General features: G+C 42.0%; 1 protein-coding gene across 1 annotated transcript in view; it reads left to right on the top strand.

The window, feature by feature from the left end:
• Window positions 1-15922, top strand: part of tyw1 (tRNA-yW synthesizing protein 1 homolog (S. cerevisiae)) — a 58477-nt gene extending 42555 nt beyond the window's left edge. The window contains exons 15-16 of the mRNA XM_047595068.1: window positions 5002-5169; window positions 14546-15922. Coding sequence (XP_047451024.1) covers window positions 5002-5169; window positions 14546-14767 — 390 coding nt within the window. The 3' untranslated portion in view covers window positions 14768-15922. The remainder of the gene's footprint in view (window positions 1-5001; window positions 5170-14545) is intronic.
• The last annotated feature ends 1941 nt before the right edge of the window (window positions 15923-17863 follow it).

Raw genomic sequence — 17863 nt, 5'->3', positions numbered from 1 at the left:
AAAAAGGTTGTTGTTGTTATTTTGCTGAGAGTTATACGTTTTTGTGGGTGTCCTTGGCAAATGATCAACCTTATTCTCATGCTCATTAAATAGTTTAATGTGGATCCGGGCATTGTTTCCCTGAAAGAGACCTTTTCCATCCAAGGGGACGTAGATCAAAAAAATCCATCACACCCCCATTGAGGCATCTGTGTATAATTAGCTTCCTCATGCTCCCCAGATTTGTCCTTTAATTTGTCGCCCATCTATCCATCTAAGTGTCTCTCTGGACAGATGCGCCACTGTTCCGTATGTGTTGCATCAAGATGGAGTGTGGCCCTGTAAAAATGATGAATTGCATGGGTGTGCGCCTTTTCTCGCATCACACAGCAGCAAGACCTTTGTTGTTGACCCGTTAATTATTAGTTCATCATATTATGTGGCGCGCGTCGCATTCCGGCCGCGCAATTTACCATCTGCTGTCCAATTGTTATCCAGTGTGTGATTTATCATCTGTGCGGTGCATCAATACCACCTACCTGCCACTGGCCCCTCATTCGCCCAGAGAGCAAATGGATTACACAGAGAGAGACTGGGCAAGAATATGAAGGTACAGAGATGGTTACACAAAGATGTATGTTACACACACACACCTGAGTGGAGCCTCGATCATCAACCTTTATGGTTTCCATTAAAAGCGGAAGTCGTAAATTATTCGAGCAGGTGGAGGCCTCTTATTCTCCATCCCTCCCACAAACGCACAGCTTCCTCAGGTGATACAGTGCGTTATTTCCCCCCATATATCCCCAATCTTTTGCCATCTCTTCCTATTGCACCATCATCCTGCTCGGCCCATTCCTGGCTGATTTATACCAAGTCCTGGGTAGTTGATCTTTATTCAGTAGGCCTTCTGGCCACACCGATAACTCCAAGGTCTCTCATCAATTCTGTCCCACGCTGTCTTGCCTCCAGCCACCCCATTCGTGTCTCCAACCTCAGCCCCCGGGAACGATGCGGTCCACTTTTTCGGCTAGGTGTTTATTTTCTTGCGGTGAATTCACAAGCAGCCCGACAAGACATATGTAGTTAAATTACAGAGGTAATGGCTGCAGTTCACAGCCTGTGTCAGGTTCCCTACAGCCCCGGACTGGACGGGGTAGAATTGATGGGAAATGAGCCCACTTGAAATAGGTGGGCCAGAAAGGGAAAGGGATGCGTTTAAGAGCCTTTCTATTGCAGTTTAGCTTTTAGTTTCCTTCAATATATCCCCTCAGCCACATTAGGAACTTCCCCAAAGCCATCGGATGGGTTTGATATCTCCTGTGAAACTTTTTTGTGTTGGTCAGTGGCCAAAACAATTTAACTTTCACGACTTTACAATCTGAGAGATGATCACTTGCACAAGCAGGTACTCGTCAAAAGAAAGTTTACTGTACAATGGTAGATAAAAATAGACGAAAAACCATGTTATTCCTTTTTTTTCTTGGCTAATGTAGATTTCATGAGTCTCTTACTTGTGGAAAGTTTATACATCAGTCAGGCATAACATTATGACCACTATGTAGGTCTCCCATGTGCCTCCAAAGCAGTTGTTGCTCATCAGAGAATAGACATGGACCTTCTGGGGGTGTCATGTGGTGTCTGGTAACAGGATGGGGTGTATGGGTCCTCTGTGGATCATCCCACAGATACTTGATCAGCTTGTGATCTAGTGAATTTGGAGGCCAGGTCCACACCTTGTGCTGTGCTTCATGTTTTGTTGAGTTGCCGTGTTGCCGAGTGGAGGGGTGCCTGGTCTGGTCTAAGTGGGTGCTACATGTCCAAGTAACATCCACACGAATGAATTCCAGGTCCAAACGTTTCCCAGCAGAACATTAAATTATCACGAGATGAATGAATGTGATTAACTTCTCCTAGTCAGTGGTCATTATGTTGTGGCTGATCGGTGCATTTATCAGAGACAAAAGTGAAATGGCTCCGTGTGTGAACTTCATTTTAAGAAACTCAACCCTCCACAAAGCAGCCGACATAAACACACACACACACACACACACACACACACACAGGCACACACAGGCACACACAGGCACACACAGGCACACACAGACATGCTGCTGGTTACTCTTGTGTTTCCTCCGTGTGGTACCTGGGTGAGGATCAGACGCCGTTCGTTTCCTGGCCAACAGATCAGAGAGTTATGGGATCACAGCTGCTGCCTTGGCTGCTTTACAGCACCTTGCCGCACAGGTGGTCTCTCTATGTGTCATTGTAGCTGTATGACTGTGTTTATGAGGACCAGTCAGAGGTTTTGGAGGGAGGACATTCTTCAGCGGTTTGAGGGTTCAGACTTGGTTTTATGGACTTGTATTTGTGGTGGCTAAGAAGCTGAGAAATGTGCCAGATGATTTGCATGAAGAATAAAACTCGGTGGGTAGCGTATCCTAAATCTAAGAGTTCACAAGTTATTCGACCAGTCGGTGGGAAAGAGTTCTCCTTCACATAATACATAAATACTGTGCGTTGGTGAGTTTTACCTGGTTCCATACAAATATTTTAGTTGAATCATTTGAGTGAAGGTTTGCTGTGTTGTGTCCCTCTCATCTCACTAATGTATTATGTGCTGTAGTGTTGTTATTCCAAACTCCCGTGTGTGCCCTCAGCCCACATTTGATTAATTACTGTCATGAACACTCATCTTTACATCTCAGTTCCTCCCGTGATTTCCTGAACCTCTGCGCTGCTCTGCCTTCGCGAGGAGGCTCTGAAAAGCAGGTTTAATTTTGAAATACTGAAAAATAAAAACCCATTAATTAATTTTATGTAACCGCTTGTCTTCTGGAGGGTTGCGTGGGGGCTGGAGCATATCCCAGCAGTCACTGGGGGGCGTATACCATGGACAGGTCTCCACGTTATCGCAGGCCTAAAGACTCTTTTAGGATACTGGGGGACATAGACACAGTAACATATGCTGGTACAAGACATTTACACTTGTGCACTCATCAGTCTGTAATAGCATCAACCCAACGCTAGTCTGCGCTGCATCTTTTTTAACCAGTCGGGTTAATTTTTAATTCTACTTCCTGCTTCACTTTCAACAATGGCGACTGAAACTTTTGCCGGAACTAGTAAAGTTTGCATCTCCAAGCCTGATTTTAGTCTCAGTAACGTGTTTATATGCACTTAAGTTGTCCAGTTAAAGTCAGATTAAGGTAATAATACGTTTTTTTTTCACATGCATGTAAACGTACTGACAGACAACCACTACTACGGTCAATTTAGAATCACCATGAATGTTAACGAGCATGTGTTTGGAAACCGGTGTATCCGGAGAGAAGCCACGCAGACACAGGGAGAACATGCAAACTCCACACAGAAAGGCCCCAGTTGGCCAATGGATTTGAATCCCTTCTTGCTGTGAGGCATCACATCTGACCAAAACCCACTCAGCTTCTACATATTAAAAGTAACTTGTGTCTGTGACCTCTACCTGTTTGTGGTCTGTATTTTCAAGAGCTCTTATAGTGAGTAGAAGATATTAAAGAAAAGGTCAGACTTGGTTTAACTGGCTTGGTCTGTGGTGATGGTGTGGCTTTAAAATCCAATAAAGCACAAACAGTTTGACCCACACAGTTATTAAGAAACTTAAGTCTATGTCAGTGTCCAAAATTTTTTTTTTAAAAAAATAATGGGACATCAAATTGCTGATGCAGCTCTTGTCTCAAGTTCTTTCTGGTCGTACAAAAAGACCCTTCAACATGTCCTCATTGCTTTCTGCTGTCAGTAGTTTGTCTCTGCTGTTCCAGGGCGTAACAGCAGCAAAGATTTACCATTATTGATCAGTCAGCCTTCAGTTTTGATTGTTTTTTTTTCGTATCCAAGGACAGATGCTGTTTCTCCCACGTTCACTAGTGATAACCAGCGGTTGAGTCATTGCTGCGTTTAAAGCCTGTTCATCCACTGTACATTGTCAGAGTTGGTAACAGCTTCGGCACGCTGAAAACTAACGAAGCCCAACTAATGAGCCACAATAATGAGTCACAAGACTCGCTGAATAGTGAGTGGAGAAGTATCATCATGGCATTTAGCAGTAGTTGATCATTTTCCTTGTGCAGCGGTGAAAAAAAAAAAAAAGATGAAATACGATGTCATTTTCTTTACGTGGGTAATTTTTTTTTATGGCATAAGCATAAAATTCACATCAGAGACCTATGTGTTGGAAGCCTCTTCTGATTTCTTGGCAGCGTGGTTCAGTACATTAATAGCCCAAGGTTAGGTGTCCTTTGAGATCCTGTACATCCCTCCTGTTATCCTCAAATATTACTAACACATTTTACCCTCAAGAAAATGATTTACATAAAGTTGTTGACCAAGTTTTTTGTGTCAGGCACTTTGTTAATTTGTTGACTACATAAATGACCCCTTGCTACCAGTGAGTTGACCTTCCCTCTACTGTTTTTGAATGATGATTGAGGTCAAATTGACCCCAAGGATAAAAGGAGGGATATGGATCTGGGTATATAGTGTCCTGACTTCAAGTTTTGAGACGGTTAATTCACGTTAATATGAAGTGCCGTGTCTGAGCTTGTATTCACTAATAGTTCTTCCTTAATATTTGAATTCTCAGTTACGTTTTAAGTATCGTTAACCTACAGAAAATAGCTGTTGTGTAACGTATCCTATCTGTCCCAGAGTTTCCAGCTGCAGTAAAACAACAAGAATAAAGAGTGGACTGTGTAAAATATAAATAATAAGATAAAAATAGAATAAACAATATACAAGTATTGGCATATATGCAAAAGGTATTGAATTGCAACAGAAAGTAATTGGACTGCTGGCTGGTGGTGCAAATCTGTCAAAATTGCAATTACAAAATTAATAATAATGTCAAAATGTGTTTCTGCTGTTTGATTGGTACACAGTAATAGGACTGGATGTCTGATGTTCTCATTCGTCCGTTAAAGATGTTATAAAGCTCTGTCTTTCCTCTTCATGTCTTCTAATGGTGTGCTCTTGTGTGTCCAGGGCGTTACGTACTGTGGGGAGAGCTCTGCCAGCAGTCTCACCATGGCAAATGTTCCCTGGCACCAGGAGGTGGTCGCCTTCGTCCAGCAGCTGGCCGACATGTTGCCTCAGTACGAGATCGCCTGCGAGCACGAGCACTCCAACTGTTTGCTCATCGCACACACCAAGGTAAGACCTGTACCATCGGAGGGCGAGTCGTGCATAACTACACGGCACGACACATCTGTGACCTGCACCAGTTAAACATCTGGACGGCTGCAGCTCCTAAAAAAAAAAAAAAAAAAAAAAAATATCCCTCTTTTGGGTTTCGAATCCTGAATTAAACATCATTTCCTGCATGATGCACCAGTTTGTTGCAGAGTCTTTCTACCGTGATACCTTACAGCTGGTTGGTGGTGCTTTATTTAAACTGGTGAATAAGGAATTTTTAGTCGAATAGGAAAGAAATGATTTGTCACCATTCTAAATAATTGTCTTCTTTTTTCATTAAAGTGAAGAAAAAATGTAATTTGTAGCTTCCCTTATGTAAAGTTTGTCAGATTAACCCGCTCCTCATTGCTGCTAAGTCGAATCTTTGTCATTAGACGGTTTAGCAGGAAAGACATTTAATTTATCAGTAGAAAAGAAAAAATAAGAAATGTTGATATGAAAGGCTTATGTGTTTGATGTAATTAATACTCCCTGCACGTAATGAATTTACCTGCAATGAACTTGGTTCAGAAGACAAACTAATATTGTTGAACACAGTACCAATCGTTGTGTCTAGTCTAGCAGCCAAAAAGCTGTATCTCAGTCTCATCCGACCTACTTTCAGTTGACACTGGACGTCTCCCACATGCACTTGGGTGAACTGTGGTCAAGATTTAATATGAGCTTTGCCACTCTCCCATAAAGTCTCTGTAAAGAGCCTCTGCAGCAGTTATTGTGTGCAGAGATTCTCTCCTCTCAGCTGCTGAAGTGTTTAACTCCTTGGTTCGTAGACGTCCTGGTGGCTTCCCTCAGTTTGTGCGGGAGACCTGCTCTGGGCAGATTTATACATTTCCCCCACCCCCCATTTCTTAATGATGGATTCAGCTGAATCATGTATCCATGCAGAGACACTTTGAGCTGCTTGCCGTGTTCTTTGCTTCTCATGGTCTTATTATAGTCTAGAATATGCGAGCGCCACTTGAGACACATGCACTGCCCTCAGGTGATTCATTAATTTTCAGACTATCAGCAGCACCCACCGGCTGCACCTCTGGGCTGGATATTTATTATATATTCCTCATTAATCAACATAAAGTTGTTGTTTTTTTTTGTACATTTCTTGGAAGAAAAGACAATATCCAATTTATAAAGGCCATAAAAGGGGGAAACATCAAGTTTTTATTATAGGCGCTGGAAGTTCATTGACTCTTATTTGGTCACATATATGAATTCATACGTTTATGAGGTAACAGGGGTGGTTCCTTTACACTCTAATTATTGAGGTACACCAGTGTTTCCACAGCAAAACTAACCAATAAATAGTTTCACTATTAAATTTGATGTCATCCCAAGGTATCATCATTATAATTGGACCCAGACGGCGGATGTTGCAGTAGAATCCCTTCACACATATTAATGAGAACTTGGTTTGCTCGGTTCAGACTCGGTCATCTTTCCTCTCTCTTTCCTTTCAAAGCGGCTCAGAGCCTCACAGTGGGCTCCTAGTTTTTAAATTAGTAGTTAAATTTTGTCTTGTTTTATCACTTGTTTAAATTGTTCTCCCATCTCCCCTTCTTTTTTCTTAAAATGTGCAACCATCAGTGTGGTTTTTACTCTGGCGCACCCATCAAGACAACGGCCCGTCGATAATTAAAGAATCATGATTAATTGCCGTCGTAGCTCTTTATGACGTGGAATAGTTTGCAGACAGCCAGTAACGACATTGTCTATCCAGTATGAACTGTGCACTGAGCTCCGCGTATTATCACAGTTTATTTAACTCCTAATCCTCCCTTGTTTTTATTTAATGAAGATTTGTTTTCTTGGGGCTGGTTACAGATTTGTTTACCTCTGTGATGAATGTGTGTCTGGAGGCTCATGCTGGGCCCACCGTGGCTCAGAGAGAGAAAGGGAAAGAGCCAAGACTGCAGCTCCTTTATTCCACCCCGTCATCCTGTGTGAATGCACGGTTGTTAGCGCTTCATGCCGACGGTGGAGACAGTAACGGGGCCACAACAACAACAACCAGACACCAGTGCTGGTGTGTTACACGTCAGGACACTGATCCCCTCCAGAAAAACCTCCATGTTTTCATAGCGAGTTTGTTTGGTTCTGTGAGAAAGAGGCGACATAACGAGGGAATCTTCTTAGTGGCATTATATCACAATATCAGTGTGAAAGAGGCTTTTCTGTGTTAAATGTGATGCAAGATACTGGTCAGCGTAAAACAACAATATTCACAGTGTGTAATAGAGTCTGAGTCTGGAGAGGATGATGCTATCATCACTCAGACAAAGGTTATTAATCTGGGAAGAATTTGTATTTTGCTTAGTGCTTTAAGCAAGAGAACCACTAAGAACTGATTACTGGATGGATGGATGCATGGATGGCATGGATCGAAGTATCAATACCAAGTCCGATTTCACAAGAAATATTTATACTTTTATGACACTGAATCTGTAATCTGAGAGAGATAGAGAGAGAGAGGAAGCGCGAGGAAATGCCTCTATGATAGAAGCTCTTAAATTCAGACAGGCAGACAACGTCCAGGTGAAAACACATCACAGTGCCCATCACGTAGATTATGTCTTAAAAAAACATACATATAAATGGGAAATGTTCTGTCGAGTACTAACCTGAAAACCACTCTGTCTGGTCCAAAAGGAATTCTGTCTGTTTGAGAGAGATTTTTTTTTTTAATGTGATTTGCTCAGATTTCTCTTTAATCGTTCTGATTAAAGAGAAATCTGATATTTGGAAGCTTCTTTATATCATATGCAAAGGTATTAAATGCAGTTGCAAATCCGATACCAAGTATTACTATCGGATTGAAAGGAAAAATAGTGTTATCACACTTCCCTAATGATAGATAGATACTTTCTTCATCCCAAACTGGGAAATTTCACTCACTACGTTAACATGCAGGTGAAAAAAACGAATTATTACCTTAATCTGACTTTAACTGGACAATTTAAGTGCGTTACTCCGACTAAAATCGCAGTTCTCCTTATCCGATTAAGACCCAGATAATGAGATTGGAAATCGATTTTCTCCAGCATGCTGAGCCACGCTCTGTCGGACTTTTAACTAAACTAAAAATAAAATCGCAAAACCAAATCCATATACACAGTATTTACAGGAATAATAAAATATTAAAAATGACGTTGAAATTAAATTAAATTTCACATCCAACAAACAAACAAAAGTGTGCTTATAAAGTATTTAGGAAAATTGTCTGACAGCCTAAAGAAACAGTAAGAAGAAGGTTGTATGAAAAGAGTGGATTACATAAAGTCATAAAGTTCTTCCTGGTCACTCAGATGGTCGTTTTGGTCCAGATTAAAATATCTCTCCCACTACTGTGTGGATTCCTGCACAAAGATTATATTTAACATTTTTACTGATATGTCTGTGGTTTTTGAGGGAACAGTCTAAACAAATACTGCACAAATATCCGTGAAGCTCCACTTTTCCTCAGGTTTCATCATCATGACAAAATTCCACTTTATTTCTACAGCACCACAACCTCAATTACAACCTCATTGTTTTTATTGATTAGCTAATGTAAGCGTGCTAAACAGCTTCACTGAGTTCACATCAGCTTGTTTTCCTGGCTAGTGTGTTAGCTTGTCAGTATTTGCATTCGGTGCAGCCTCGTGGCTGCGCTAGCTCATCTGTAAACAATGCACACACACGTTCTGAATGCCTCATACTAAAAATGCATTACACACAGACTGGCGTGTAAGCCTGTGCGAGTGCATGATGACTATTATTACATTTTTGGTGATTGCACGCACAGCACACAATCTCAAACACTCACCCGGGACCAGAAAAAAAAAAGCGGGCTGTTGACTTAATTCCAGTCCATTGGTCACATGCCAGCGTGGATCAATATTTCACTGAACTAATTTTCACCATCTCCCTTTCATTCTGCTGCTTCTCGTCTCTTCGCCGTTCTACTTTTTTTCCCGTCATTATCTTGCCAACACAAATCTAACAGCAGCCATTTATGCGGCTCCTTCAGACACCTTCATTCGTTTGCACCTCCCGGCCTACGTTTCCTAATACACACACGTTCTCTCCATCGCTTTCCAATAATTCCTGCTGTTAGTCACGTAGATTGCAGCATTAGTGCGCGATGCTCCGCGGCCTGTTAAGTAGCACGGTGGCGGTGTGTGAAAAATGACCGCTCACTGCTCCGCTGAGGCTTTTTCAAGCATCTGTGTTTTAAAGGAAACGAGCACGTGGGCTTTAGGTTCAAACACAAACACACTTTCTGTTTGTGTTTGCTTCTCTCTAACCAAACGCGTGCACATCTCAAGGGGCTATTCACGAATACGTTTTTTTACAAATGCTCACACATTTCACTTTTAAGACAGCAGGTCATGAATGCGCAAAGAAGCGCAGAATTTAATTCACAAAAAGGCCAGGGAGAAAGTGAATTATTGTAGACGTAATAATGAATCTGAATTGTAACCCGAGAGAGACATCTGCATAAACTGAAAGGCGGTTAAAATATAAAACTGTTTAGTGCTCTAATGAAGAATATTGGAGTCATTAATTGTAACGCTGTGGATCGCTTGCAAGCAGCGTGCACACGTTTATAAAAGCAATTGGTTGTTGAGGACTATGAATTAAAAGGTTCTTAGGGCGTGAGTGGAATCCCCTCCTGTTCTGTAAAGCAGCAGCTTAAATACGAGGTCAAGTTATTAGAGCTATCGGTCACACATGTGAAGTCAAAAGTGTGTTGGCAGACGTCATTGTTAGAACCTTAACTTGTGTTAAATGCAGACGAGTGGTTATTATTATTCCTCTAATGTTTTTTTTTGACGTTCACATCCTGTTATCGATCTTCTTCTACTCACAAATCTTTACAGGACACTCTACACCGATCAGGCTTAACATTATGACCACCTTGTGCCTCCAATGCAGTTGTGACTCATCAGAATAGAGGGTGTCCTGTGGTGTCTGGTAACACCGTGTTGTTAGTGGGGGTCTGTGGGTCCTATTGGCTGAGGGGAGGGGGCCTCTGTGGTGGAACATCTCACACATACTTGATCAGTTAGGGATCTGGTGAATTTGGAGGCCGCCTTGTGCCGTTGTTGTGCTGTTTTTTCAGTTGTTCCTGAAGTTGTGTGTTGTGTTGTGTGTCTGTGTGTCACTGCTATGGTGTTGCATGTGCTGCATGTCTAAGTAACACCCACACTAATCCAAAGCAGAGAGACTCCATCATAAATAGGTGGTTAAATGTAGTTTTGCTTACTGAGTGAGGACAATAACATTTAAAGTGAAATCACAGTCTCTTCAGCTGTGCAGGGCTCACTGCCCTTTATGGACTCGTTCTCAGTCACGTATTCTCTTTAGCTTAATTGTATTGCATCTTTTAAACATCCTAATGTGGGAGAAAATGAAACCACCTCTTGCTTAAATTGTGTAGAGATTGCCTTCTGTTCCTCATGTTTTTTTTTTTTTAGTTAAGTAAGTGAGTAAAACTTTATTTCTATATCAACCCTTCACAGCACAAGTGCACAAGGTGCCAACAATACAACCAAAACAAATGACAATTTTAAAGGTGAAACAGGTAAACGGGTTGAAAACCTGCCTGAAAAGGTGGGTTTTAAGTTTGGACGTAGAAGACTAATGAGGGGGCAGTTCTCAGGTCCAGGGGGAGGGCGAGGGTGAGGACTTTAGAGTAAATTCTTTAAGAGGCAGTTGTTCCTAAACCGTGTTTTTAGGTGGGATGGTAGCATTGCTGTGGGGTGGGGGGGGGGTCTGGTCTGGTCTAGGTGGGGGCTACATGTCTAAGTAACATCCACATGAATGAATACCAGGTCCAAAAGTTTTGCAGCAGAACATTAAATTGTCATAAGATGGTTTAAATGTTATTTATTTCTCCTGTCAGTGGTGGTTTTAATGTTGTGGCTGATCAGTGCATGTAGACAGTCTGAGTTATCAGAATTAATAACAGGAGAGAATGTTTAGTGTTGGTGTATCTCTTCCTAAATGTAACTAGAGTAAAGACATAGATGCTTTAGAGCGGAGGAGGAAACTGAGAAGAAAATTCAAGTTTAATCAGAATCTGAAACCTTCAGTATTTTTACCTCCCACTTGTTTCTGTGTAAATGTGTGTTGCAGATGTGTGTGTGTGTCTGTATCTGTGCTTATCGACACAATGCTGTCATCAGTAATCCAGCAGACTTTGGGAACTGAAGGCATTTTTATGTCTTCTGTCTTCCGTGTCCTCAATATATATAAAATCCACAGTGAGAATTCCTCCAGGTTTTAATGTTAACTTACATAACGACAAAGTTCAAGATGCATTACCCGACATCAGTCTCATTCAGTGGGTTTGTGTGCGTCTCTGTTTCTTGCCGTATATCCTTCCTGCATTGTCATATCATCATCAGTTCTTTTCCAGCCACTGGGATCCTCTCATTGGTCAATGTTTCTCTTTCCATTTTCCTCACCAACCTTCCATCTGTTTTGATCCTATTTGTCTAAGAGGACAGTGCCGCCGCCGACTTCCCGATCAAGATTAAATTAAGTAGGCCATTACGTCAACTCCATTAACATTTACCGTGTCTGCGAGGACAATTCCAGCCTCTTAATCACAAAGTGTGTTGATTCACTTGTGTTGGTGTTGACATTTGATTTAAACTCGAAGGCTGCGGTGGTTTTGCTCTGGGTTTGCTGACAGTTCTGTGGTCTCTTGACAGTTCTATTGTCCATTTCACAAAGTAGGAGCTCTTGTAGCTGTCAGAATGTCTCGGGCTGAAATTACAACTAGGCGCCATTCATCGAAGGCCTTTCACGTTGCTGCACGGCCGCATTTTTCTTTCTGTGAAACGTCTCATTCGCAGAGAAAGCAGCGTCTGTAGTAGAAGAAGTGTGCTGTTTAATTTCCGTTTAATTTAAAGGCAGAGATAAGATTCCATTCATCGCGTTTCTCCTCTTGTTCTCAGTGAGGACGCCGTCCTGAGCGTTGTCCATGATCCTTGGTGAAATACGTAGTGAGTTAAAACTCTGGAGCTGTCTAGTTTTGGTTCCAGACAGCACGTCTTCCTTTGTTTTGAGCTTCGTTGCTCAGAGACTGGAGTTGGTCTCATCCTTTCTTATTACCAGAAACATTAACTCCCAATAGGTGCTGCTTTTCAGGCCTCGTTAGAAATGCAGAAACTGCAGTGGCTAACGTCCCAGGCATGCACAAGGCGTCTAAATGCTAACGCTCGAACCTTTAATGCAGACAGGAAAGTCTCTAACAGAGCGAGTGTGTGTCAGGCCTTCATGAGTGCATTCTGTATCGTTCTGAGCGGCTGTCATGCCCACTCCTTATCCTTTTTTTTTTTGAATTACAGTCCTAGAATTTTAAAAACCTCAGTACACTCAAGAGGGCCCGGCCAAAGCGGCCACAAAACCTGAAAGAGCTTTTAAATGCCTAAAAGCACAGCGGTCGTCCCCGGTGACACGCTTGGCTGCAGTTTGCATCCAGTTAAAGCCAAATCAAAAAGTTCAGACAATACCCATGGCTGAGTCCGAGTCATCGAGGACCTTTTTAAAGATCAAACTTTGCTGTAAACTTTGGAATAAAGATTTTTGTTTTACGCTGCCTTGCCTGCTTTCGTGTTTTCCAACCTCTGTGGGGAAACGTGGTATTCTAGCAGCGCTGCTGCTGGGAAAGTAGAGGTCATGCTCTTCACCCTCTGCACTGGTCTGGGAAAACTAGTCGGCTTTTTAGAGATGCAAGCTGCTGTTTGGAGGTTCCTCCTCCTCTCTCCCCTGTTAGTTCACTCTTTTCTCTTTGGTAAGCCTGATTACTGAGTTGGATGTAGAAGTAAGAGTCAGTGATTGATAAAAGAAGTGCTGGTGGGAGAAGGGACCATTTAAAGATGGTGGCAGATGTGGAGCAAAAAGCTGCTCTTCATCATCACATCTGTCACTTTTCTGTTTGTGCGTCGATTTATCCAATACCAGACTTTGTCCAGAAATGGTGCCTTTTTAATTTGAAGGCATTTTGTGACGTGCAAGTTGAACAGATTGTTAATTTAAATAATATAAATACATCTCCATTTTTCCGTCACAGCCTTTCGGCTCTGCTCTTTCTTCACCACAACAGACTGGTTAAGCGCCCGCGTCACTGCAGACGCCGCTCCATCTGTCGATCTCCAGCTCCATCCCGCCCTCACTCGTGAACAAGATACTCGAACGAGATACTTGAACTCCTCCGCTTGAGGCAGGACCTCCTCCCCGACCCAAAGTGGGCAATCCACCCTTTTCCTGCTGAGGACCATGGCCTCAGACTCTGGGATGCTGTTCTTCATCCCAGCCGCTTCGCACTCAGCTGGAGGTTGTAGTTAGATGAAGCCAAGAGGACGACATCATCCGCAAAAAGCAGTGATGAGATCCTCCACCCTCCATCACCCGGCTTCACCTAGAAATTCCAGTGACAAAGGGCAGAATATGACTAAGACTAAAAAATAAATCAACCAATATAAAATAAAATTGACAGCAAACTGTCATAATTACCATAATAAAAACAGTGGCGTGGGGTCTGGCAGGCTATCAGAGACGCTGCATTTCTCTGCTTTTAACTCTCTGCTTGCACAGTATCTCCTTTGAGCACTTATTGCAGGTTGCTGAGTCTGCATATTCTGTGGTGAAGTACAGACAAACTTTTGACCGTTTGACCTTAGGCATTTTGAAGCTTCACTTCCATCCGTGCAGGTGAAAAACTGCCGTGGCGTCTGGTTTAGCGTCGGCACAGCAACAGAGCAGCAATGAAGCACCAAAATCTGTGTTGCTCTTCGGTCTCGTTACCACCATTAGCATCAGCACTGGTGCCACCATGGTACTGAGCATCGATACGAATCCCCCTAAAGAAATGTTACTTAGAGATTAAATATGTCTGTGAAGGTTCTCAGTCATTCAGGTCTTGGTAATCCAAAAGGTTGAAAAAGGTAACTGGACTTGCAGAGGACTTGGGACTAAAGAAGCTACTTGGATGAGCAGCAAAACATCTTCAAGAAACAAGAAACGTCTTCAAGAAACTCCAAGAAAGTCCAGTTGCCTTTTTAAACGCCTTTTGGATTAGAGATTAAATACATGCAGGTCTTTTAACAGGTTGTAAATTTCATGCTGCTTAATGATAAAGTCTGAGAGATTTAACTTCCCCATCATTCCACGACAGATTCTTATATCATATTAGGTCGGTAGCTGTGTTGTTTTCAGATTTAGGCTGCGCAGACGACAACAAAACAAAGGAATAGTTTTTTTTTGTATTGTTAACTAATGAATGATTATCCTCTCTAATCACTGCTTATCACTACTCATCCACCTCCTGGTTTCTCTGTGCTTCCAGTTCAAGGTGGACGGCGACTGGTGGACGTGGATCGACTACGACCGTTTTCAGGAGCTGGTCCAGGCCCATGAGGAGAGTGGGGGACAGCTGAGCTTCTCGGCCTTGGACTACGTAGCCAAGACTCCCAGCTGGGCTTTGTTTGGAGCCGCGGAGCGAGGTTTCGACCCCGTCGACACGCGCTTCCAGCGACGCAACAAGACCAAAGACATCTCGGGATGCTGATAGATGAGAGACGGCTGGAGAGGTAGCGTGGAGAGAGAGATTGCTAAGAAAATGATTAAGAGCGAAGGTCTCTGTGTTTTAATATCCGTCGTCTTTGAGCTTCAGACTTTTTTTGTTTTTTTAGTGTCCACAACTTCCCTCGTTTCTCTTTGATTTAAATCCTGCATTTTATTGGTTTCACCCCAAAGATCAACTTAAAAGAAAACACCTGAATCCCACTTATTTCCATGACATTCCCCCTTGTTTTAAATTTAATGCTCCTCTTCTTCTTTATACACGTTCATAGATCTTTGATGCGTTGCACTTTTTGAGGGTCGTCATTATAAATGTCAAGGGCTTTGATTTTTTTTCATAATCACCTGGCGCCAGTTGGGAAGAATTAACAGGGTTGAAGTTGAACCTGGCAGCAGCTCCATCACCACCTTCTCTTTTGGTCCGAGTGACGCAACCGCACAGCACGAGCCGTGATTAGCATGTACGGAACAGCGCCTTTTTTAGTTCCCCTCATATCATCCGGGGGAGCTACACATCTTTTTTTTTTTTCTCCCCAGACACCTTTTTACCCGGCGGTGAGAGCAGAGCATGGAGACTGTGACGCTGCTGAGAAAGTCTCTTTAAAGCTCAATCATTTGCTCTTTTTCTCTGCTTTGCCTGGTTTCACTGCTCTAAGCCGGGACGGTAGAAAATATGCAGCTTTTGACAAGTAGGTTTGTCACAATCATACATTCTAATACTGTAAACATATTGCGGCTGGTTATAAGTCTCCAGGAACAATCCTAAAATATAAACTAGAATAAAATGGGTAAAAAAGAAAGAATACACGTAAATGAAAAACACACGCCACATTCCCACTTTTCTAACATTCGTCCAACACTGAGAGCTGTCTGGTCTCCAGGAAGAAGACATCACTTGGTGGTGTCACTCATGCACTGCACGTCCTCTCGAGTCCAGCTGCCAGAGCAAGACGTTAAATCCACACGTAGGAAAAAAAAAGAATCAATTCCATTTGTTTTATTTGATTGAATGTGTTTGATATAAATGTTTCAGTCCGTTTGGATTTGTTTTCTTCTGTCTCTGTTGTTGCACTGCCTCCCCCGTTGGGAGAACATCAAGCGTGTGGAAGTATCAACTGTAATAAATGTGTTTAGAATAATTTGGCTTTGTCACTTGTGTGTTTCTTACGGTGCGTTAAGGTACGTGTGTCACACTGTGTTTCTGAGAGTTACTATTTTGCTCTGTCCTTTCATTCGTTTAATTAGTGAAATTATTTCAATACACTTCACAATTACCTCTGGGACAAATGATCTCAGGTATTCAGTATGATGCGGAAACTGCCTTAGTAAAATGTGGAGACAATTTCTCACATTAACAATGCAACTCCATGTGATTTATTTTCTCGTTTTCTTTTTTAACATCTTAACTGTTTTATTCTTACTTCCTCGTTCCCAGCCTTCCCCGCGCCACGAGGCTACATGCTGTTAATAATCAAGAGCACAGGTCTTCAACAGGGAGGTACTGCAGGGGGAGGTCGCACAATCTTTGGTTGATAAGGCATTTTTTATATATATTATTTTTTAATTTTACCCCACAAATTAAAATTTCTTTACTGCTGCAGAAAAAAAAAAGAAAATTTGAACCTGTGTATTATTTGAAAATCTAAATGCAAAGTGATAATGATACTGTATATTTATAAATAGCACCAGGCTGAGTTTATTATAGAACACATATAGTAGGCAGGGGGTCTCTATTCAATGTCTCCGTCAGTTTGGGGTCCTTGACCTGGGAAACCTTAAAGACCCCTGATTTAAAGGAATAATAATGTGACATTGCTAAATAACACATTCATGATGAACATTGTGAATGGCAACATCATTATAAGGTGAACTGTGTCCATAAAGGACCATTAAAGTCCACTATAATAAACTAATCAGGCCTAACATTACGATCATCCCACAGATACTTGATCCGTTTGGGATCTAGTGAATTTTGAGGCCAGGTCAACACCTTGTGCTGTTCTTCAGCGTTGTTTTTTAGTTGTTCCTAAAGTGTTTTTGTGTGTGTGTCTGTGTCAGGCTCCATCCTGCTGCCATCGGGAGTGTCATTGCTATGTGGAGGTTGTGTCTGGTCTGGTCTAGATCCACGTGAATGAGTGTCAGGTCTAAAGTTTCCCAACAGAACATTGAATTGTCACAAGATGATCAATGTTACTTATTTCGTCATAATGTTGTGGCTGATTGGTGTACAACTTTCATTTTTACTAAAGTTGACAGGTCTAACAGGATCGGATCAAATTAAACTGTTAAACTACTTAGTCCTGAGGTGTGAGCTGAGAGGAAGTATTTCTCCACTGCACACAGACATTTGGGCTGCTCCAGTCTGTACAAGGAGCCAGATGCAGAGCTCAGCATGTTTTAGGAAAAGGTTAGAAAGATTACGGATAAGGCCCGCATGCAGCTGTCTCTTGTAAGCCATCCATCCAATAGGATTATTTGCACAAGTGTGCACGCTGCGATAATGTGTTGCGTAACAGTTGCAGTTCAACTGTAATGAAGTGTAGCGTCACCAGACAGACAGCCTGATCCACTTAAATAATATAGATAATAAAAAGTTGGAATCTAATTTCTGTATCAGCATGAATGAATACCAGGTCCAAAAGTTTCCCAGCAGAACATTGAACTGTCACAAGATGATTTAAATGATATTTACTTCTCCTGTCAGTGGTCATAATGTTGTGGCTGATCGGTACCTTTTATTGAAGCAACGAGGAAGATGGAAGTATCAGTCACTGAGGCTTATTTTGACGCAGAATTAAATTTCTGTTGTTCTCTGGGTAGTGGGGAAGAGTTGACTGTGCTGCACATAATGGGGTAAAAAATATTTCACAGCTTATAAAAAAGTCCTGTTTCTGGTAATTTATATTTAATGACTCCTGGTGTTGGTGTTTCCCTCAAAGTAAACACTTGAGGCGAAAATCAAAAAGCACGAGCGTTCCCTGTGCAGCAAGAGGAAGACGTACTTATCAAACTTATGACAGGAGCACTAATGTGTTAAGAACTTAAAGATAGATGTTGCACACTCTCTCTTTTTGACTTAAGC

Source organism: Mugil cephalus, chromosome 9 (assembly GCF_022458985.1).
Source record: "Mugil cephalus isolate CIBA_MC_2020 chromosome 9, CIBA_Mcephalus_1.1, whole genome shotgun sequence".
Classification (NCBI taxonomy): Eukaryota; Metazoa; Chordata; class Actinopteri; order Mugiliformes; family Mugilidae; genus Mugil; species Mugil cephalus.
The sequence above is the reverse complement of the archived record's forward strand: the minus strand, read 5'-3'. Positions and strand labels throughout refer to the sequence as shown.